This window comes from Bacillus rossius, chromosome 2 (genome assembly GCF_032445375.1).
Source record: "Bacillus rossius redtenbacheri isolate Brsri chromosome 2, Brsri_v3, whole genome shotgun sequence".
NCBI classification, from domain to species: domain Eukaryota; kingdom Metazoa; phylum Arthropoda; class Insecta; order Phasmatodea; family Bacillidae; genus Bacillus; species Bacillus rossius.
Window position 1 is genome coordinate 123,329,169 of NC_086331.1, and position 25,066 is coordinate 123,354,234.

Sequence of the window (25,066 nt, forward strand, 5' to 3'; positions counted from 1 at the left end):
GCTTGACAAGACCTTCCGGGCTTTTAATCGCTAGTCCGTGAAATTCGGTAATCCGTGATTATCTTGGTCCCGACCATCACGTATTAACGAGGTTCTACTGTACCTTAATAGGATATATTCCAAGGAAAACGTAAACAGGCCAAGTAAATTGTAAGCATTTAAGTTTTTAAAGTACTACATTTACATCAATATTTTTCCTCGATTCCAGAATCTTTTCCCTCGAATTTCGAATCTTTCGAAAACTAGAGTTTCGGTGGGATTCGAGGATTCGACTGGCCCATCCCTACTCGGAACCAATTGTTCGAGGTATGCGAGTCCGAGGTGTAGTAAAATAAATTACAAATTTGAAGAGCAGAAGCCAAAAAATTAGCTACAACCAAGTTTTTATTTCTATATTTTTAAAGAGGGCTAGGCATGCCGCTGCTAAATGTCTACAGAATTATAGTTTATTGAGTTCAACAATATAGACATTACATATGTACTTTTATACTGAACGTGTGTGCATACCTATGACTTTTTTATTAAAAGATAATAGCAATCTCAAGCAACAGATCACATCTATTAGTAAGTTCACCCATATTTGAAAAATTAGGTTCTGGTTTTCTTTGATTTTTATATTTTTGAATCAGTACTTTATATATATAGTCCCTTAGGTATTTACTAGTTTTTTTCAACAGATATGCATGCATAAAACTATTGATATATTTAGATTGTTGCTGGACTTACGATGCATGTTTCAGAAAGATTGATTGAAACATTGAGTATGATTTACGCAAAAATTTAGTAATTTATTTTCTAATTATTACTGATGGTGTCTCTGACAAGTCGACAGGTATGATCATTTGTTCAATGCCTTTGTTTTTGACAAAACAATTCTATATTTACAGAAATATGGCATTTAATAAAATAAGGTTGAACAACAAATTAGTAAAAGGTTTGCTTTAATCTCCTCCTAAATATACTTAAATAACGTTTTGGTGCAACATCATCCAAAATATACATAAATATACAAAAAATACACCAATACTGTTTTTAGTGTGATGGAAACCTTAATATTGCCAATATGCAAAACTAATTATGTGACTTAAATAGATGAACTAATAAATGAACAAAATTAAAACAAATTACAAAACAGTATATTAATTCTAGTAAAAGTTATCCCATTAACAATCACATTTTTCTGACAGGTACTTTATAACAGATGAACATTTTTCCATAATTTCTGAGAAAAATATTAGTAAATGTTTTGCTAGTGTAGTTCAACATATTTAGTTTAACAGATGAATATTTTTCCATAATTTCTGAAAAAAAATATTGGTAAATATTTTGCTAGTCTAGTTCATAGGGGGAAAAAAAAGTATTAATTTTATTTAATGTAAAAACTACCAGTAATTAACAGCTTAAAATTCATATGAATTACACAAAAAAAATGCTACTTCAAAGGATAGACTATAATATGTTGTTATATTGCAAGTAACATATTTAAAATGAAGACAAATACCATTTGTACCTGATGCAGGTTTTTAAATAAGAATAGTATTTATTGCCTATCTAAAAGTCTACACTTAACAATTCTCAATAATTAACTACAAATGAAAACTAAGAATAGCATTAAGTAAAAAAAAGAGGAAAATAAATCATGAGTAATCATATACCAATTTCAATCGCTAAAAAAGGATCTGCATCTTTGAGACACAAATAAAACCCTTGTTACAAATGGTTTTAACCACATATCTGCTATAAATATAAAAATCATTGTTACCATAAATAAAATATGAAATTTTATAAATCAGAATAAATAATTAGTTTAGGTTCTTAAATATGTAAAAAGAGACAATACATTTTACAATATCAAACAGGTATAAAGAATGTGCAAGAATAAATACTTTTCATTTAATAGTACTGTAAATTCTGAAGTAATTTAACAGTAAAGAAGTTATCTGCTGCAATGATGTTAAACTATTTTTGTAAAAGATAAATTACAAAATGAACACACTTGGTGCCCTTTTGTATACAGTAGAAGCTCGATTTAACGTGGTTCAGTGTACTGTAGTGTTGGGCAAGGATTTCCCTTTGTTATTATGTTCTATTTTATTGGGCAGGAGAACTGGTCGAGAGAAAGTACTATGGGTAGTTGTGTCTGTTTGGGCGGGAGACATAGGGAGAGTTGCATCTGTTTACAAGAGCCACAATCAATTTTTTTTTTAAAGTTTATTCTTTAAGGGATAAAATGGAAATCAAAGAAGAGGGTACTGAAAGTACATCAGGTATACATAAGGTAAAAGAATAAACATAGATTATTTTTATACTTATTTTAAAATGATACAGGTCTAATAAGACTTAAAACCTGTTTACTTGGGTCTTTCTTCCTGTAAAATTCAATCATTATTTTATGTACAGCCAACATTTAGAGTTTTATTTTTAATTTGTTTCAACTTCATCTAGGGAAACACAAAAGTGTTAGGTATTTGTAACTTAGCATACTTTTTTGGCCTCTACAAATGCTATTATCCAGCCAAACAGGTGTTCAGCATTTTTTTTACCATTAAAGAAATTAATAACCTGAGCTAAAACTTTTAACAGACATATTAAATTTTTGCATCTTTTTACTAACACATGACTAGGTTTATTAAAACTGGTTTATTAAAACTGTCTCATTGATATTTTTGTTTTTTACGTTATGATCCATATAAGCTCACCATTCAAAATATTAGTCACCCTAGTGTGCACGCACAGATGGCGCAGTGAATGAGTCCCGTGCTCAACTGCATGTGTACTGCCTCTATGTGAGCGTAAGGCAGTAGCGATCAGCGAGACATTGATGTTTCAAGCGGACAGTGTGAGTCAACATGGGTAGATGTAAGGATGTGACAGAGTGGCAAACAGGGGAAATCGTGTTTGGCTGTGCTCATGGCCATACGGTGCATGAACGTGCTAGATTTGTTGGTGTTTCGCAGTGGACTGTACATGTCTACAAGCAGTGGTGTACTACAAGTGGCATGAAACAAGACGTCAGAATTGTGGTCGGAAAAAGATCCTGACTGAGAAGGACCGGAGACACGTTTCACAACTTGTGACTCAAATTTTTTTTCAAACCCGACAGGAATTGCTGCAGTCAGTGAATTAAAGTTCATCCCAACCTGTTAGGGAGAGAACATTGTGATGGGAACTGCATGCAATGAACATTTGGAGTTGGTCACCTCGCAAGAGGCCATTGCTCACACAGTCACATAAAGCTGCGTGTCTTCAATGGGCTAAAAATCATTGAACGTGGTCAGTAGCCGACTGGCGGAACTTAAAGTGGTCTGACGAATCAAGTTTAGCCTGTATTCTAATGACGCACGTCGTCGAGTGCACCGAAGGCCAAATGAAGCATTTCATCCTGGATGTGTGCAAGGTCAGGTTCAAGCGGACGTGGGTCTGTGATGTTTTAGAGGTGTTTTTTATATCATGGATTGGGCCCGCTAACTACGAAGACCACTAAAATGAACCAGCATGTTTATTTAAACATTCTGGGTGATAGATGTTGCCTTTCAGTCAACATCTGCATGATGAGTACACCCCGATTTTTCAAGATAACAGAACAGCACAGTTCATCGGGCTGTGCACACATGTGACTTGTTTACGAACACTCCCCCACCCTATTACATCTAATTCGCCTGCAAAATTACCTGATTTGAACCCCATTGAAAATCTGTGGGACATGTTGGAACAGCGGGTAAAACGCTGAAATCAGCATCCCCGCAGTTTGATTCAATTGCACGATTAAATCCTCAGCGAGTGGCTTAACCTGGATGCGATGTGCCTGCACAACCTTCTGAACTCACTTCCTAACCGAGTCCCGGAGGTTGTCAAGTCCAGAGGCAGAGTTACACGGTATTAAATGATGCTTGTAATGATTTCTACAGGGGTGACTTAATTTTTTGTCCGGTGTATTGTAGGATTCTTCCACTTAAATATGTTTAAATATATATTTTTTAATTTCATGTCTTGACCTTAGTAAAGTATGAAGCATGAATTATTTTATGTCTTTGAATTATTATAAGTATTCTATCTAATATACCCAACAATATTTTATTTCAAAATAACTATACTTGTGTAATCTGCAAGGATGCAAGTAGTACAGCAAATTATTTACTTGGGTACGTACATACTTCACTTGCATTTTAGACAGAATTTATGATATAGTTTCTGGGAATGTATACTTAATGCAAATTTGTATCTGGCCTTAGTATGTTCCTTTCTTTTTCTTTTCAATACATGCATGCGTGTTGACCTTTTCTTGTCCCCCCCCCCCCCCCTTTCCCAAGGTGACAGCAACTCATTTTTTTTCCCAGTCATGTGAGAGAACAAGAGTCTGAGTTCACATTATAAACACCCCCAGCATTCATACCAACTTGGCTTGCTCTCTCCCTGGTAAGAGTGGTCATTAGTTACGTCCCCGAACAGTTAAATCAGGCTTTTACTGTTTGTTTAGCTTTAATACCACAGTCTAAATTTTTTAAAAAATATTTTTCAAACAGAGTACTGGTAATCAATCTCAGAGTTAATTTACTACCTCCAATTTTAAACTAATTACTGTAAATTCTTGAGATCGTGAGTAGTAAATACCTGCCAGTCTCTGTTTAACTTCAGCATCCACTATGTTATACAAATTTTTTATACTATGGCACAGGTATCAAACTCTTAGCAAATTTAGTAGAAACAGCACTGGAATGAATTTACATTCTCTACACATGTTAGAACACAACTTTGAGCAAATAAAACATATGTACATATTAATGCAATATGAATGACATATACAGTATGGGACATTACAACAGGATAAAAAAAATTAAAACTATAATAACTCTGCAAATATTTAACTAAAGTGCATTTTAAATATAAATATATAACCTGAATATTAAAATACATACTTGGGAGTACTAGTCAGATGCGTTAAGATACAAAGTTAAGTTTCTTTAAGTCTCTATAGTTGATAAGTATCAACTGTTCTTTAAAGTGAATAAATATGACCAATAAGTTACCAAATAGGCATGACATTTTGGCGTTTGATTGTAATACAATGAAAAAAATCCTTATAACTTTAGTACTAATAGAGATTATGATTTATTTACTATCCTTTTAGCCAAAATTAATTAAGAGTGCTGCTTACATAGAACTATCATATGGCTCAAATATGTACTTCGGCACATTTTTTGGTAGTCTTTGCTCTAAACATTGAAACAAGTGATATCCGGAGTATCCATGTATTTTTGGCTGTTCTGCTGAAGAAGTTTGTATACACTCGGAAGAAATTACATATTATACAATAAACAATTTTTTTTAATGACAAATTGGGAAATTCATGAATTTTTGAAATATTACTTTAGATTCCAGAATACTCACTAACTTTATGGACTGATCTGTCTGTGTAATACACATACCGCCATTGAAAAGTAAAAATTAATTTAATTTAGAAGCAACTCAACTGGTTTATAAACAGTTTTCAACTTTCCAAAAAATTTCTGTAAAACATTTGACAGAAATCTAAGCAAAATTGATCATTAAAATTATTTCTCTACTTGAACCCAAATCTATGTGCAAATAAAGAAACCTGATTGGAGGGCAAACAACTTAAAATTATCCATCTTCAAACTAGATAATTTTATCATTTTGATATAAACCATAACCTCAGCCCGGATTGAGATTGTCAGTCACAGCCTACTGTACTGCACACGGCAAACATCTTGGCAGGTGAGAATTTGTGGTGCAGATGTATTTCACTGCAGTAAACTTTTAATGCGACCTTAAATTAATACTTCTGTAACTGCCCCTGCACAGCTTAACCATCACGAAGTGAGCTGTGATGATGTATAGCAATGGGCAAGTAGTGAGACTAGCCGCCAAGCTGTTTGGCTTGGACAGTACTTACATTAAGGATGGCCAATGAAGAGAGTGCAGGTTGCATAGAAATGCTGCAAGTGGGTCTTACTGCTGGAGGTCACTGGTATGCAGAAACAGGCTGTAACTGTACCTTTCTGCTTTAAAAGTTGCTTTTAATGTATTTTCCAGCATATTTAAAGTAACTGAGGACATTTTAATGGGTTTAATATAGTCACTAATAACTGTAAATCTAGACAGCTCAAGGCTGTTGTGAACTCACCTTAAAGTGTTTTGTACTTTTCAAACTCTAAACAATATTTATTACATTTTTATATACATTCTTGCACACACTGCGCCAAGAAAATATGGCATGGAAGGGAGGGTAAGGAGTAATAGTTATAAGAATACCTCTCAAAGAGTGTCACACATATTCAACCAGGGCTTCAACTTAGGGTCCAACGTGTTGGCAGTTTGCGCTCTAGCAATTTTTCAGCCATAAATCTACACAACACACAAAATAAGCCATACTATTAAGCAAACTCTCATAAACCTTTTCATACCTTAGTGTTTTTCCAACTCTGCATTGTGAAATGAATTGAAGCTACTAGATGCAGCGACCAATAAATATGTAATTTCAAGTACAAGGGTATAATTTATCCCTGTTCTGTAACATGGCTAACTGCTCACTGTCTGTTTAGTAATTCAATATATTTTCTATGTAGTTGAACAATTCTCAACAGAGCTGACATCTTATGGCAAGATCTTTTTTCAGGTCTTGTAATCCAATGTATTTATCATGTAATTCCATAACCTGTACCATTTCATCATATCTTCTGACTCTTGAGAGCCATTCTGTAGATCTGGTATGAAACATACAGCCCTGGTCACTCAAAATATTTCCACACACTGATAGAGACAGCATACTCAAATCATGTGTTAATCCAAGCATAGAAAGACCACATTATGCGACATCATAATGTCGTTGGGTATCCCCTTCCTTGAAATAACTAATAGAGTTGCTGTTAATAGCATGAGAAACTCTCTCTATCCAATATCCTCCTCTCCCTTACCGTAATGAAAATTAAAATACCAAAAATGGAGATAAAAGTCAAAATATAGTTAATAGTATATTAATGAACAGAATCACACCTTTATCTACAGGAGCAAAAAAAAATTCAGGGAAAGGAAAATAATTTTTTTTACCTTTGATAAAAAAAATCTTTAGTGAATTATTGCTAATGGTTACTGTCCCATTCTGTACATGTTAAAGCTCAACACAAAATGCACAAAGAAGTGCACTCATAATGTTGTTAATTATCTTAGTACAAGGCACTTAGGAACTATTTTCTTACAAAAAGTCCATCATAAACCGCAAATCTATTAAAAAGTCATTTTATTCATTTTTAATATTTTCCCTAAACGTTGCTTTGCAGTTGCCATCCCTCTCTTTGGTTTGGTGACTGTAAACAAAAACAAAAAGATTACATTTCATTAGCAAAGGTACATCAAATGCAGCATTGACATATATTTAACCCAAATGCAGAGTAAGTCTGAATATGACAGATGAACTTCAGCTGCTGTGCAAATTCTGAAACACTATCAGGAATTTTTCTTTTCTCTGTTAAATGTATAAGTACTTAGCACTAAATAAACACAAATAGTATTAAAGATTTGTACAAAGAATTTTGCTGTCAGCTGCTTTATATATCTTGTTTTGTAATGAAGCATAACTGACCAGAGACTGCATAAACACGTGTAGTACCGTCAAGTGGGGTGGCTTTGACCCACTTTTTACATGTTTTTTATTATATGTTGAAAAATATATTATAATTTTATTTATTTTTATACTTAAATAATATTTTACTGAAAGTTCAGGCTTTTGCAAACATGTTCATTTATAATGTTTTAAATTTTGAGTTAAAAAATAGCTAAAAAATTTTTTTCAAAAAGTGGGACAAAGTCACCCGGACCTGGGGGGACTTTGTCCCACCCTTCAAATCTGCTTGATTTCAGCTTAACTATGCGAGACAGGACAAAGTGACACTTTTTAAATATTTCTCAAATGCATGGAAAATTATATGCTGTATGAAGACTGATGTTAGAAAAAACCAGTACATATAAAAATTGATTTAACAATGCAAAATGTACATACATGACTCACACTAATGTTTAAAATGTAGATTACAAATGCTATGGTACACATAATTATCTCTTTCACATTATTTAAACATAAATATCCAACTCTGGGATGTTGAAATAGCTATTTCTTTTGGTAGAGACAGGCTTGGGATTGTCTATTTTCTGTACGATACAATCCCAGGAATATTGCATTTTGTCTTCTTTTTCCGGCCAATGCCATAGTTTCTTCCCTTTACCCATACAGGTCACTATGGGTCCAGAATGATTTATTTCTGCAATTTTTCCTGGATATTTTGCAGCATTATATAAAACAATAACAAAGTCATCTACTTGATAGTCAACTATACCAGTTTTTTGACCACTCACATTGTTGGAATGGACATTCATGTCATCTTCACTTAAGTCTGTATAATCTTCACAGCACACATCAGATTCCAAAATCATATCTGGATTTGAATCTTCTGAAGATGTATCTTCTTTGTCTTGAGCTATCTTTGCCTTTGGTTGTTTCTTTGTACGTGTAGTACCTTGTCTCTCATTTGTTGATGTTTTTGGTGATACATCCTGAACTGTTATGCTCTTTCCTGGGGGAACATGGACTTTTCTTCTTTTCTGACACGTGTTTGGTCTCCGCCAATCGGCTCTTTTCGTTTGGCTGTTAAGGAGTCAATGAATGCCTTGCCAATGAGTTGAGGGTTGATTTGAGTTGTTTCATTAGGAAGTCTGTCCAACAAAATCTGTTTATTCACAGGCACGATTCCACATTTTCTGAACCCAGAAATCAAATTTTTTTTTCATTTGGCTTGATTTCAAGGAGCAGTTGCTTTAGCAAAACTGGAATTTTCTCTTTTGGAATGGAAGGATATTTTGATCCATCTGCAGTTTCACGCCACTTGGATAACGTCAAACGCCAAGCACGTTTCAATGGAGAAAAAAATGCCACGTCCAAAGGTTGAGTCAGGTGGGTGGAATTGGGAGGCAAGCATACAAATTTGATATTTCTTTGCTCACATAAGCTCAAGACTTCTTTGTTGATGTGAGATGATAAATTATCACCTATCAACACTATTGGACATTCCAGGTGTCTTGTGTGGGGTAGGAAATGTGTCTTAAACCAGTCTTCGAACACAACTGTGTCAAACCAACCACTCTTAGTTCGATTGTACCTGGCCCCTTCTGGTCCATGATCTACCCATGTAGACCATATGTGGTCTGCCTTGAAAACTATGTAAGGGGGCAAAAGTTTACCTTCTGCATTCCCACAGAACATAACAGATGTGGATGTTTTGCTGTGGTTACAAATACGTTCTAAATACTTCACACCCCTTTTGCAAATTGCCCGTTTGTTTCCTGGATCATTGGAAACATTAGTTTCGTCATAGTTCCATATGTTAGAAATAGGAACATCTTTCAGCTCTCTATGAAGATGTTCAATGTATGATTAAATTGTTTCTTGCGTGATGCCAGCCCTAACCTTTTTCACATTTTGGCTAAATCGCACTGTCAGAGCAGGTTGTTGCTCCAGAAATCTCTTAACCCAATCATATCCTGGGGTATTGTCTTTAAATTTTTCAATGTTAACCCCTTTACGGTTGAGATAATCCCTCACTATCATTCGGAAGTCAGTTTCTGAAACTGGGAAACCAAATTCGGACATCTTGATTACATGCTCAACAAATGATTCCTCTTCTGCTTGAGAAAAAATATTCTGGCCACCTGGTTTTTTAGGATGCCTATTTTTAAGTTTATTTTTAAGTTTATTTTTAACTGTAGAAATAGGAATGTTGTATTTATCTGAAGCTTTTCTTTGGCTTAGTCTACCAGACTTGACATCATCCAGGCACTTTTCCAGTGTTTCTGTTGAATAATTTCCATAGCTTCTGTGGCCCAAGCGAGCCTTGTATTTTCGTGCCATCTCAACTCAAAATCTGTAACAAATAAATCCAGATTTATTAGTTTTACAAATTTTCATGTACAATAATATGAAAATTGAAATTACATAACCTAACACATTTAAAACATTTTTATCATGTATCAGCTCATGTAAAAGGTTATCTGGACAAAAAAACCAACACGTAACTTAAAAACAGGCACAGGACAAAGTCACCCCAAATTAAACATAACTGTGACTACTTTAGTTCATTTCTGAACAAAATATTTAACAGCATTAATATTTGTCATTTTTTGGATGTATACAGTAACTACAGCACTCAAGGTAATAAAATATATACTTACCAGCATAGATAAACTAATTTTTCATACTGCATCATTCAAAAGTTATCCAAGGACAAAACTCACTGTCAAAACAATGTTTCGTTTACAGTAATGGTACCAACCTAAAACATCAAAATTTTCTTACGAACATCTAACCACTTAATAACCAGTGCTGTTATCTAGCAAATTCTAGAGGTACTAACCATGTTTCTCAAGAAACTCAAGGAATATGTACATTTATTTCTTTTTCCGAATCGTGAGACAAAGTCACCCTCAAAAGACAAAGTCACCCCACTTGACGGTAATGATGATGTTTGGTTGCATGAAAATACACATGGTAGTGTGGATAGTAATTTTCAACACTGCTTTAGTGTGAACTAGTGGCGTGGGCTTGCACGTTATCTCCTGAGCTGTTTGTGTCTACAGGGCATCTGGCAGGGCATGTTTATTTGTGGGTTTTACAGGAGAAATTGTCACCATCATTAGATGTATCATTGGCAACATGACAACGCATGTACTTTCAGCCTGATTGTGCATCACCTCATTTGAGTACACACAGTTTGTCCTAAAAGTTAATTTGCATCTTTTGTTCTAAAATCATTTTACATAAAATTTGGACAAACGACTTAAGGACAAATTACATTAAGGCAAACTACTGCACAAGAGAAGAAAGTCTGACACACAGTTTTAAGACAAACGACACTATCATGAAACTATTGTGATATAATTATGATCACTTTAACAAGACTAAATATATGTAAGAATATTTATAAATATTTGCTAATAATCAAAAAAATATTAATTAAAGTAGAATATCATTTTAGCACTGAATTACATCTGAATAACAAGTTACAATATGAATTTCAAAAACACATGATATGTAAAATTTTATTAATTATAGTATTGAATTACATTCCTAATAATATGTTTTTGAAAATTAATGACTTGAAAAAACTTGTAAACCTGTGTTCGTGTGACCATAAAACTTTATAATATTTGGCTAAGCCACAGTGGCTGTTCGCTTGATGGACCTTGAAGACCTTATATAATTTTTCACTAAAAAAAATTGGTTGTCTGTAAAGTTGGTTTACGGACGATAGTTTAACATGACGTCATAAAAAACATTGATGAAATGATTGCATACTTTTATGAATAAAATTGAATCATTTTTATTGAATTATCACTATTTTGTATGGATACAAAGAAGGAGTGAAATTAAATCTACAATTTAATTGATAAATTTACTTTTATTTGCACTCATTAATTCAAATATGTTTATTACTTTAACGAAGAGATTATTTTAACTATAACTTTTATACATGTTTGCTATTTAACTTCTTCCAATCTGTGTTATTCTGTTAAGGATAGGACGATGATAGGAAAAGTAGGAAACGAATGGGAGTGTTTCAAGTTTAATGTGCCTCGAAAAAGTCAAATCGATGGTTGTTCCAATCGAGTGGAAGAGAGATAGATGCGGCGCAAACGTACAATGAGCGCAACGGGACACAGCGAAACGGGACAATGTGCGTTACAGGACACTTTTTTGTGCGTGCAGCCGGCGTTCATCGATTTATTAGACGTCACGTCAAAATTTAAAAATACAGAATTCTACACACTTCAAATAATTGATAAACTGGATAATGCAATTTTTCTTGTCATGATACTTAGCCTTTAAAGTTGTGCGAATGTTCGGTATACCGATACCGAAATCGAAATTTTGCTACTTTCATTTTCGATTTCGGTAAGAATTTCATCTGTCGAAGTTCGTTTTTAGCGAAATATTTCGAGCCAAACGAAAGTTCAATAGCTTACCGAAGTTCGTTTGTTCTAGTTGAAAAAGAAATCGTAATTTAATAAAAATGTACAGTATAATACCGGTACAATAACGTTCCTTATTATAAAGTATATTTCACTTAACGAATTTTTTTTAAGTCCCCGCCAAAAATCGTATCTTCGCCATGCAAAACGGTTTCAGTTTAAAGTATCATTTTCACTATAACGTATAAATTCTACTTGTAGCGTGGCATTACTACACCAAAATTTACTTAAACTGGTAAATAAATTTCCAGATAAATGATTCATGTAGTAGAACAAAGATACACAAATACCAACGCAACGTATTTTCTAACCTCTAAATTCTCAAAACAAAGTTAACAAACAGTTGCGCGCACAACCATAGATTATACCGTACGTAGTATGCGACGTGAGCAACACAACACCATTCGATACATCGAAAGACGGAGGTTTGAGAGAAGTATTAATTATTTAGACAAAAGTGTTACGCTACGCTAAAAATACTGTTTGATGTCTGTGCCGGGATTGTTTATTGTTATTGTTGAGTTTATTTTCAGGTTACGTTATTTAAACACCGCATTGTATTTGTGCTACAATATGAATGATCCTGGAGATAAAAAGAAACGAAAGCAATTCACGCTTAAGGAAAAAGTGGATATACTCAGAGAACTAGACACGGGGAAAAAAGCAAGTCGCAGTTGCGAATACATATGGCATTGCGGCTCTCCTGTAGCTATTTTTTTATATATTTTTTTCTCTTTGTAAAGATATGTATGCATGTTTCAGTGCTAAGTACAAAAACTTGAGGTACCTGTAAGTACTTAGCACTGAGATTCTACTGTAATGTCTTAATATGATTTGCTTGTTATTACTAATAATGTAATAACATATGCAAATCATATAAAGACATTAATTAGAAAAAAGATTTCCATTAAGATTAATTTACGTGGTGATGAAAAAAACTCACGTTAATGAAAATACGGTAAAATCATAATTTGAACAAACATGGCAGATAAAGTAAACAAAATTCAACCGTGATTACAGTAGGCCTAGGTATCAAAACAAAATCATGCAATATTTGAAAAATTACCTGATTCATTTGCTTTCAAACAGTAGTGTAGGTACTATATTCGTAAAACATACATTCCAGAACTGTTAGTACACTATTTAGTATTTACCGTATACACATAAACAAAGAACGTACCTACTTTTATTCGCGCACAGCCAAACAAAAACATTGTCGTCTACTTTATTTAAATTTTACATACTCTGACTGGCATATAAAATCCTCATAATATACAACCAATTAGACAAAAAGGTCAACAAGTCACTGCATGTAATGACCACTTGGCAGCAACCATTTGTTATGTTTTGTTTTGACCATGTCCATTGCCTAGTTTACAGCTTCCTGAGCTAGCCATGTGTGACAGTGGTGCAAGATGGCGGCCGTTCCGCAGTATTCACGTATTTTTTCATCAGTACCATGCACGTGATAAATATATTATCATAGACTGCGACATTACGACTGTAAAGGAAATAGTCTGTGCGCTGAAAGATCTGGATTGATTCTTGAAATTTACGAGTGACATGGGGCTATGTTGTGTGGTCTAGGGCGGATGTTGATTTTATTAAATAGTAATATTTATATATACATCAAAAGGTACCAAAATGATTTATGTAATAGAATTTATTACTGAAGAGCAAATTTTGGGGCACTTTTTTTCTTTGTTAATTAAAAAATTTCGCTTAACTTTCGTTAAGAATATATTTATCTCATAGAAAAATTCATTTTCGTTTCACTTTCGCGAAACTTGATAAATTTTCTTTCACTTTCATTTCGTGTGGATAAAGACACTTTCGCACATCCCTATATAGCCTTCTTTCGAAAACCATCCTTCCTTTCATCTGCATTCCCAGTATGATAGCATTTCTTCATTGTGGTACTAATATGTGTGGTTGATATAGCAAGGATAGTGATGAAAGTCTCCATGCAAACACGTAATAGATGTGCTGTGTTCTTCACAAAATAATTTGCTACTGCATTCTGCTCAGAACAAGTTACTATCATTGCCCTTCTCTGCACATTACTATGTTCATACAGCAGACTATTGGTAAAATGAAAAATACTATGGCAAATGGCATGCTGTTATTTTTTGGCAGAATCTTGGAGTCAAACTGCACTTACCAGTGGAGAAAGAGCAGGTCGTGTCCAAGTAGTATAATTACCAGTAAAGCTGAATACAGTGCAGTTTTATACAAACCAAATAGTATAGTATACATTGGAACATTCTCTTTTCAATCATACAATTATCTCATTTTTCCTAGTTTTACTTAGAGGAAGATCAGTTTGATTCTAAAAGACACACACAAAATGTTGTGTTTTTGCATTGTACTTAATCCAACCATCAAAATAAATAAAATATTTTCTGTGTGTTATTGAAACTCAATTGTGAATTCTAATTTTTTCATTAAATTGCTCATGAAACCAAACAAACACAAAAAATTACAGACATTATAAATGTTACCTTAGTTTTAAAACAACCATATATATGTAGAAAATTAAATTTTATACTTACTTTTCTTTGCTTTTCTTTTACTTGGTATTACTGGCGAAGTAGTTGTGACAGTTAGAGTGGCTCCAGCATCCAATGTGTCTAAAGGGCATGGTGCAGGAACAGGCCTTGACACTCTCTTCTTCCTTATGTGGTATGGCCTTTTGGGAGGCTGTAACACACAAATACATTTAAAACTATCTTAGAAAAACATTAAAAAAAGAGTAAAATATCAAAGTTTTAGTTGGAACATTTGCCATTCATGCTTTCTACTCATTTGACAAACTTTATACACATGTAGCTAACCATCATGGTGAAGTTGGGTTGGGTGAGAGGGGGAGGGGGGAAGTTGTGTGCTGTTGAAACTTAGAATAGAATAACATAACTTAGAAAATGTTGGGTACATACCTATTTATTATTATAAGTTATAAAAATATATTTCAATTTGTCTCTCTTTCTGTTGTAATGTTTATTTTAATTGTGACACTGCTATCCACTGAGTGTTTTTTATTTGTTGTTTTGTCTATATAAGTTCTTTTGTCTTTGCACATTTTTCTACTTTTTTTTTCTTCCCTAGTAGTACAAGTTGTCGGGAAGTCGTCATTTTGTAAAATCTTTTAACAGCTTATAGGCCTAGGTTAAAAAATATTGGTTATCAGTCATTACAATGGAAAAAAAAAATTGTATAGGCCTACTACCATTTTATAGAATTATTTACAATGATTGTAAGTTTAGAATGGAGGTATTAAAAAAATGCATTATTGGATATCAAACACATCAATATACAATAAAAAAAACTTTATCATACAGTGAATTTAAAATAGTCAACTAAAACATCTAAAGGTAAAAGCAGCAACAGTAGTATATAATAAATAGTTCCTCCTGAAACTGCTGCTGGTACGTGGGGTTGGTGTCGGAGTCCATTATATTGAATTATGATGTCGCGACTGCCATCGTGGATGACTTTGAAAATTGACCTCGACACAAGCTGACATCTTGGATTCTAGACAAATCAGCCATTTTGAATTCTAGAAAATTTTGCACCTTGGATTCTAGAACATTCCACCATTTTTGATGACATCATATCAGTCACCTTGTTATTATTTGCTGAAGGCCACCATATTGTTTCTAGTATTTTCAGAAAGCTGTAAACAAGAGCAGACTAAAGTGGCATAAGTGAACCAGTCCACAGGCAGATCATGTAGTTTTCCAACTAAGCGGAGGTTCAGGTGTTAATTACAAGCACTCTAAAATGACTTAAGTGCAGCAGTTACGAGGCAGAGCATGTGGTTTTTCAACTAAGCTGTTCCCATCGCTGTAAATTCACATCTTCCAGCCACAAGAAACAAGTTTGCGATTTTAATACGACCCTTAATTTTAGGTTTAGCAGTTTGGTAAAAACCATCGCATTATATTAAGGTAAATATGGTAAATTTTTGAAAACCTTTAAACAATGAAACCTTTCTACTGTAAAAATTCTGCATAAGGTGTATAAAAATTATGTACGGAATGTACTTTGGCCTGTACTAATTAAACGCCACTGTGTCAATAAATCCACAAATTTAATATTACTAAATACAACACCATCTCGGATGCCCCGGCTACTGTAGCGTGACCACGATTGCGTTTCACCTCTGCGCTGTGCACCTTTTGTCCCATTAATGTCTCATGTAAATGAGTTACGAGCACGCACATGGCGATACAGCATGGCTCCGCCTGCTAAGTGCAGCCAGCTTCACACAACACCTGAATTCCCACACCCGGTCATCCGGTCATTTCTAAGAACCTTATGTGGGGCTAAGCAAATGCCACCTCTCTCCTCCTCTCACCCACACCTTTAGGTGAGCTCCTGGAGCATACCCGACCCTCTTCCCTTTCCCTTGGTGCAGACCTAAACTTATGCCAGCGCCCGCCGCACAGCTGTGGGCAACCTTAGGAACTAACCCAAGATCCTCCCAGTTGTTCCCGTTTTCCCCACCAGGCACCACCGCCTCACATACTCCCTTTCAAGTCTTTAGGCCCACCCCTGTGCTCCGTGCACCACTTACTAGCCTCTTCTGACAACACTATGTTTGAGGTGAAACCCCACCCCTTTTTTTACCTCGCAATCCCTAAGCAGCCTCTCATCTAGGCTAGACTACTTCCCCTCTGGGCTCTCTCTTCACAGGGGCGGACCTCATCGGTTCTCTCGGAGCCTTTCTCTGGTGTCTAGTGTTCTAGTGTTCAGCCGCAAAACTTTCGACTACGGAATGTAGTCACATCATTAGGGGTGCCATCCCTTTTTTCGCTTTTTGTTCTTTCAAGATGTAGTAGGTATTAATAGTTGTAGTTGTTTGTATGTGGTGGTGTTGATTTTTTTAAACCACTCAAATTATGGTTTAAATACATTGATACTCACCGCAACCTAAAATTTTTGTTTCCAATGTCAATAATGTAAAAAAAAGAGGGGCATAACATTAGTTATTATTATTATTATTATTTCTTCAAATTAGTTATGAAAACTTGGAAATGTTATCATTAAAAACCATACAGAGACAGATTCAACAATTTTATTTACATAAAAATGCTACAAATATTATTAATTTGCAAAGAAAAAATTGAAAGTAATACGGTAACACTTACGTCCTTAAAAATTATAGTATAAATACTTACTGGTAAACCAGCTTTTTTAGCAGCAGCTGCTTCTAAACCTTTTTCAATGGCTTGGTTTCTTTTGACTTCCCTGACAGGCTTCTCCACCCTCGGTAGTAGAGGACCAAGCCGTGCTCCAGGACACCACGTTTCGTCAATATGTTGTTTACCACGAAATTTACGAGTTGGCTCTTCTTCTTCATCTGATGTTTCCAAAGATAAATAAACTGAAAAAAATATACATATAATTGGCCAATAAAATTCCAAGTAAAAAAAAATATACAGAAGACACTACACATCATAAGTCTGTATTTATAAATAAACCCACGGCAATTTTTTTTTTAGATAAATTAAGAAATAGCGCTTCTCCTTTCTCAAAAAGCAATGACAGACACAAAGAACAAAAACGTGTGTTTACTGTTGAGGATTAAGTTTTTGCACCTGAATTACTATGCCATATAATATATAGGGTGAGTCTGAATTCCACCGACAAACTTAGACTGCAGGTTCATCACGACAAAACATATTGAAAACAATTATACAGCTTATTATCTGAAGTGCTTCCTAAGGCTGGAATATGTCTTTGAAGTTGGAGATTAATAATATTTTAACTGTCAACAAAAGAGAAATTATTTAAGATGGAAAACTGAGCATCTCGATTATGCTTAATTCTATGAAATTCAACAACCACCGCCAATTTTGTCACAGTCGCCAAATTATTTCATTGAAATAATTGGTAGTAACACCTTTATTTTACACATACTTTTGTGATGTGTTACTACACCCAATTAATTCAATAAATAATTTTACTGCTCTGTACGCATTAGTCAAAGAAGACCTGCTGCATCCTACACTTAGCATGAACATCAAACATCAGGTACTTTATAAGACGGAGACAAATTTCTCAACACTCAGAAACTATAGGAATGGTGACTTTTTAAGTTTATATAAAGCCCTTAAAGAACATGCTTGGTCAGATATTTATAATTTTAGTGATGTAAATAGTATGGTGGATTATGTTACCTCAATTATATGTGATTATATTAATTGTTACATCCCAGTTATCAAAAAGGAAACATCAAAATATCCTCATTGGTATTCTAAATTACTTATAAGGACTTTGAAATGCACAAAACATTATCATAAATTATACAAGCGTACCATAAGCCCATATTATTATGGAGTATTTTCTCACTATCGCAAAGAGGCCAAGTATCTTATTTTGCATGGTAAAAAATTTTGGCTTCAAAATGTTATAATAAAATCAAACACAACCCTAAAAATTATATGCCATTAACACCTCACTCCTGATACCCCTCTTTCTCTATGCTATCTAGCACTCCAGTCCTGACTGTTTAACTTTTCATTGCCCTCTGAGCATTACACTTTCTTTACGCTCTGATGACGTTATCGCCTCTACTTAAAATCTGGGACAGCCCGTGCTACAAGTGTTACAATCAAATAATCTGTGACATGCTGTGGCAAAATCTGCACTTACCAAAAGAATCATCTTCATGTACTCGACCCATTTCTGAGTGTCCATCCTCCACTAAAGTGACATTTTTTTTATTCTGACGATGCAATGCTACTTTCTTCTTACGATTTGGCCTGGTTCTACTACAAACTGACAATTTTCCTTCAGATTCACTCGACAATGAAATTGTTGACTTAAGACTGCCAGTTGTTCGTGAAGTAGTTGGCTTTGGTTCATCTGTAAGTGAGTAATCTATCTGAGCTAACCCTGTAATTCGTCTATCCTGAAATGCAGTTTTCCATGAATGAGAGACTGCAGCAGTTTTTAAAGATGAATGTATTCCTATTTCTTCTGAGGTGCCTGAAGAGAGTATTTCCGAAAGGGTTGTACTTGGCTCAAATGTTGATGATACGCCAGTGTTTGATGGTGTATCACTTAGTGAAGATATAATTCCTGTTGACAAACATGTTATCTCTACAGCAGCATCACCTGAAGTATGTGGAACCAATGGGTTTACATCAGAGGACCTGAAATGCAGGAAAACATCCATGTTTAAAATTATGACATAATGGTGAAGAGATTTTTATATAGTTATCAAAAAAATGACAAATTATAATAAGCTAAGATTTTAACTAAAATAGGTAAAAAAAAAATATTTTAATATTTTTTACCATTATAAAGCATTGGAAAAAAAAAAAGAGAAACATACCAAATTACAAAAAAGAGTGACAATTGTGAGAACGCTCATACCACTATTAAAACAATTAAAAAACCCTAAGTTCCAACAAATGTAGATAGTTTAGTGGAGTTTATTTATACTACATCCTGAAATTAGCTTACCTCTCTCTCCTGAAATATGTCATATTTTGCTACAATCCCAGAAAATTATGCAATTTTGGCCACAGATTCCTTTTTCACACCACGCACTATGAATCAATCGGGCTTCTTTCAACTTTTTTTTTGGATTAGCTGTGTCACCTTCTGAAGGATTTATTTATTTATTTACAGAAATAATATATTTCAATGTTTTATTTTTTATTTTTTGAAGTTGGTGTTATGTGGTAATGCTGCTAGGCTTGTCTGTACTGCATAAATCTGGCTATTGCTAATGAACATAAATTCAAACTGCCGGCACTGTCAGCCAGTAATCTCACAATCTGTATTGGCCACTGTTCTCGGCGCAGGGCTGCAGAAGAGGGAGTCTTTGTTACTGGTCGCGTCATTTCATCATTTACTTATCTCTACTTCTGCTGTTCACGGCTATGGATGTCCTTTTGGTTATTTACTGCTTAGAATATAGAGCTGTAATTTTACAATGTTAGTTTTTTCTTGAAAGTTTATTGTTTGTGGCAGTGTGTTGTGAGTTTTGTGAAGCATGATAACTAACAGAAAAATAACTGTCAGCACAAACCTGAGCATTTACAAAAGGAACATTGCTGTTTCTGTAACAGTTAAACAAACACGTTAAATGCATTATATAAACTGTAAGAATCTATTTAAAAAAGGAAAATATGTCTATGATAATAAACTAATTTAGCAAAAGCTATCAGTACAAAAAATAATTTCAAAGCAATATCTGACATGCTTATGGACAGAAATAAAATGTAACTGGCAGGATGTAGTATTCAGGGATACAGTTTTTTTTATCCATCAGCAGGACTATAAATACTCTATTCTCTTTACATGGCTGGCTGGAGTCAACTTCCAGTATCAGAAGTGGTTGAGGAGTATGATATGTCACTGTTGAGGTCTGGATATTTATTTCTGCTCTTGATACAATGGCTGGCTGTTTGGAGTGGACCATGGTGCGTAAAACATATTTAGCTGTTTGTGTGTCCTATGGTCTTAAGTGCCTTTAAACTAGACTATAAATTGTTCATTTTTTATGAAGGTGCCTATATTTTTAAGTCAAATCAATGAGGGATTCTAACAGAAACAATGCTTCTCCTTTTTTCCGTATCACACAGCACATAGTTACCATCTCAGTGTTAATAAATGCATCTAATGGTTTTATAAAACAGTAGCCAGAGTGGCAGCCAGATACTCTAACTGCTGTGCCATGCTGTCCTAGCTATTCTGAGTGCAATGCTTTGGTATTAAGTTGTGCCTCATTTTTTGATTGGCTATTTCTGAAGAAAAATTGATGGTTGGGTTTTCTCCTGTACAGGGTAGATTGCTATTGGGAAGAACTTTACTCTCCCAAAGGGACGTCAAAATCGGTGTCTTGAAAGTTCGCGCCCTGCCCTTGTTAGTTGTTAACATTTTATTACTGTATTTAACTGTAATTAATAGTACATATTTATTTATTGATTCATTATTTGAGAATTTTAGTATACAGGTAATGTCAATTTTTGACACCATATCTATATTCAGACTGTGTTCGAATTGGTCAATTTTGTAATTTCTGATTTGTGATTTGGTAGGTATCAATTTGGAGATTCATTACTTACATTTTCCCCACACAAAACCCTCTTTAACATTTAAAAATAATTTTAAAGAGTTAACTGTGCTGAATTTTTGCATTCACTCGCCAGCGGGTCACTGAGGACATCTGCAAGCTAAAGTGGTAGCATAGAGCTAGTGTTCTTAAAGTATAACTTGTAATTTAGTATTCATTATCTCACGTAGCCTTACTTGTTTGAAACAGCAGGTCTGTTGGTCAGAATGAATGACAAGTGCCCTTTTATTAATCTCTAAGTTCCCTTTTGACTTCCCTTTTCAAAATTATTTTGAGTGTTTTTGGTTTGTAATTTATTTTGCATTATTACTTATAAGGATTTGTTTGACCACCATTTGCGGCAGCCCAGCTTCAGGCTTGTCGTAGTGCTTAATCTCTTTTGGCCTTTGGCCTTCACTTTGGTTTGTGGTTGTTTCTCTCATAAGCAATGTATTTACCATTCGTGGCTTTGAAGGCTGCATTGTTTTCATCTGATTCACTGTTCTCTTGTAGACTTGTCTCATCACTCATCTAACTACGTCACTTGGCTCTGGCTTGGTTCAAGTTAAAAATCAATGTAAACAAACCATTTGTAAAAATATTTTTTACAGTAAAGCAATAGTAACTTTAAATGTCTCAATTGTATTGTCCGGCTTTTCGCACTGTGAGTTCTTTGCAGTTTGTATTATACCAGGATTCAGACAGGGAGCCTTAAATGTGCTAGTTTTATGCCATGTCCCTAGTGTATTCAGGTGTTTGTGGGAGGGGAGAGCAGAAGAAAAGGCTGCACATTTTTTCTTCCAGTGTGTTCACCTGTGTTGTTCCTGCATATCAAGAATCATAGCAGACACCAGCTGGGGGTACCAACTCCAAAAGGAGAAACTTCAGGCTTACTTAGAAGCCAACAAAATTGAGTCTAACAAATCTGCAAAGTCCTGGCAGCTGCAGAAGCATGTTGTGAGTCATGTCCCAGCTGACACATCTTAAGGTCACAACGTCACACATTTTAAATGGGAAACCGGCGCATTGGTCCACATCATTTATCACAAACATTTCTTTGATTCCTTGCATTCCCTTTTTATATATATTTTATATATTTTTTTATGTATTAGTTTTTCTTCAACAGAAAAAGTTCTTAGCAATGTCGTATGTCCAAAAACTTACATCAAGTCCCTTTCTATTTTGCATTTCAACAATCTGCATGAGGTTGTGTATTTTGTTATTCATGCTAATTGACTTGTAAACGTAAACAAACCTTGTGTCAGATGAATCTATGATTATGGAAGGCCCTTCTGACTAAATGCAATACCCATCATTTGTGTATGTTGCAGGTTTTGGTAGCGGAAAAAGGGTTTTAAGCACTGCTTAGAAAATAGCTGTTACAGTTTGCGTATCTGACTCATGTCATAGAAAAGAGTCTGCAAAACTTTGTAAAATGTCTTTAGTGTCCCGAAAAGGTCACTTATGTGTTCATGGAATTTATAATCGATCATGATTGCACCCTCAATTTGAAAATGAGCAAAGTGTTTTTGACTGAGTTGGTCGTTGCAAATTTAAATCCCCTGGCCAGGCAGAAATTTATTTTTTCAACCATATCATCTTCCCTCAGTCAGTTATGAGATTTAGCGTGTGAGACTGAAAGTCGCTTGGACACCTCACATGATTTTCATGCTTCATTTCCCTGCTCGCACAACGTGAAATGGAGAGCATTGATGCGCCTTTACCTGCTGACCATGAGTTTTTAAGATTGCTGCTTCAACTGCTATGCCACAAGACACTTAAGTTGAACATGTGAGATCCTCCAAAGATAGAGTGTGCAGTACCACGGTTGTGGACATTTTGGTCACTTGATGTATGACAGTCAGGAAAACTGTCTTGTTTTACACACTCCGGCGGTGCGTCTAGATTGAGTAAAGATAAAAAGTCTACATTGTGTGTATAAGCAACACTGTTGCCAAGTTCGTGGAATGCAGACATGCCATGCAGCATTGCCACATCATGACAACTTCACAAATTTTAAAAAATATTTGTGAAAAAATTTTATGTATGAAAATAATAACAAACATTCTTCAGAATATGGAAAAAGAAATAAAAAAGAAAAATAAAACTTTGATTGATAAGAGAGTACTGTATGTTTTAAAAGAAAATTGAGAAAACAAAGTGAAAGGAAATAGCTCAAGATTAACCATGTAATTTTTCCTCCTGCAACCACCAATGGATTAATGAAAAGAAAAAAAAAACTAATATTTTCACAACCCTTTCAGCCTAGTCTATTATGCCTTTGATATTTTTCTAACTTCCGGTGTAAATATTAGCACTATCTCAACTAAACACAGCTACCACAACCTGAGGCCATGTTGCCTTTTTGCTAGTATTATACGGCAGCATTAAGCAGCCATGCCAAAGTAAACTGTCCTAAGTAAGTCTGTTAAGAGAATATTTGGACCCAAATAGGACAAAGCCTGCCAATGGTTGTTATGTTACTGCATTTTTAGAATATTGTTGTATTGTAATGTTAGCTAAAGAGTTTAATATTTATAATAACATATTTCCTACCAGAAATTGTAAAAACATTTAATGTTTGCTTAAGATTAGACACTCATGATGTAGAACTGAATGTTAATTGGAAATTATTTTGTGAAATAAAAAACTTTGCTAAATGTATTTATTGACTACATAGATTACAACTTCAGTACAACTTACGTAAAGTCTCCTTCATTGTAATAGTTTCCCAAAGTGTCAGATAAAGTTATACCAAGATTTTTTTTCTTGGGTTTGTGATGAATATTTTTGCCAACAAACACAACTTCTAAGTCAGACGAACTGCCATCAGAGCAGCTGCTTGCATTATCACCTGAACATGTACAAATATAAAAGTATATTATAAAAATATACACCAATTAAGCATTAACAAAACAACAATAATCAAAGATATGATATTGTTTAAATGTTAAATTTCAAACATGTATTGATCAGAGCAATGTAGAATACACATCATTTATGTAAAGACTTAAAATCCAATATTTCCGAACCTACTGATTATACTAACAACTATAATATAAATATTACACTGTACATCAGTTGTCTCAATCTATTATTTTCTCAATAATTCACAATCAAGTTTACTGCTGATACAAAGGTTACTGTTTTAACCTGATGTCTACAATTGTCATTCCTGTTAGCCTAAATATTGCATCTATTTTCTCATATTTTATTTGATGAACATTTTTTGATGGTTTGAGAAAATATGGGCAATAATTTTAAACCAATAATAAACTGTACCATATGATAAGCACAATGGAACTGAAAATGACATTGTGACAAATTCAACGGTTCTTTAATACACACAAAATTATTAATTATTCATCACATTAAATATAATAAAACTGATGTAAATGAACAAAATCATAGTAATGGCAGTTCAAATTGGTTTTTTTTTTTTTACTTTAGAGACTCTAAAATTTGCCCAATATTAGGAGCACTAGAGACCTCTGATTTCCCATCAAGTTGTCCATAACCAATATGATAGAAAGGAACTTACAAATGGAGACCACACAGAATATTTTTGAATAGTGTAAATAAATTTTACTAAAAATTTTAGACAGTAATCAGCATTTACTTTACATTTTTAAGCTAACAAATATGGATTTTTTGGTAAAAAAAATTTCAATATCAAATTTTAACATAATATTGCATCTGACTTCATCAAGGTGGTGTTATTGTCACTTGGTGAAATGGTATTCTATTTCCTAACAGACTAAATAGTTACATGGAGGCAAGAATGGCTCAAAACAATCACTGCATGGCACTTAAATAGAAATAAAATCTTTGATATTTAGTTTAATATTCTGTATAAAAAACATATTAAAACCATTTAAAGTATATTGTTCTTGACTAGAAAGGAATCATATAAAGGCAGGGCTTGGACATGATGATCAGGACATTACAGCTGTAAATGTT

The 25,066-nt window shown here is 34.1% G+C and overlaps 1 protein-coding gene across 1 annotated transcript in view; it reads right to left on the minus strand.

Annotated features, from left to right (window-relative positions):
* Positions 1-366: 366 nt before the first annotated feature.
* Positions 367-25,066, minus strand: part of LOC134529743 (lysine-specific demethylase PHF2-like) — a 96,909-nt gene continuing 72,209 nt past the window's right edge. Inside the window, exons 12-16 of the mRNA XM_063364136.1 lie at positions 23,810-23,960; positions 18,694-19,196; positions 17,217-17,422; positions 14,589-14,736; positions 367-7,325 (exon numbers count right to left, since the gene is read on the minus strand). Coding sequence (XP_063220206.1) covers positions 7,246-7,325; positions 14,589-14,736; positions 17,217-17,422; positions 18,694-19,196; positions 23,810-23,960 — 1,088 coding nt within the window. The 3' untranslated portion in view covers positions 367-7,245. The remainder of the gene's footprint in view (positions 7,326-14,588; positions 14,737-17,216; positions 17,423-18,693; positions 19,197-23,809; positions 23,961-25,066) is intronic.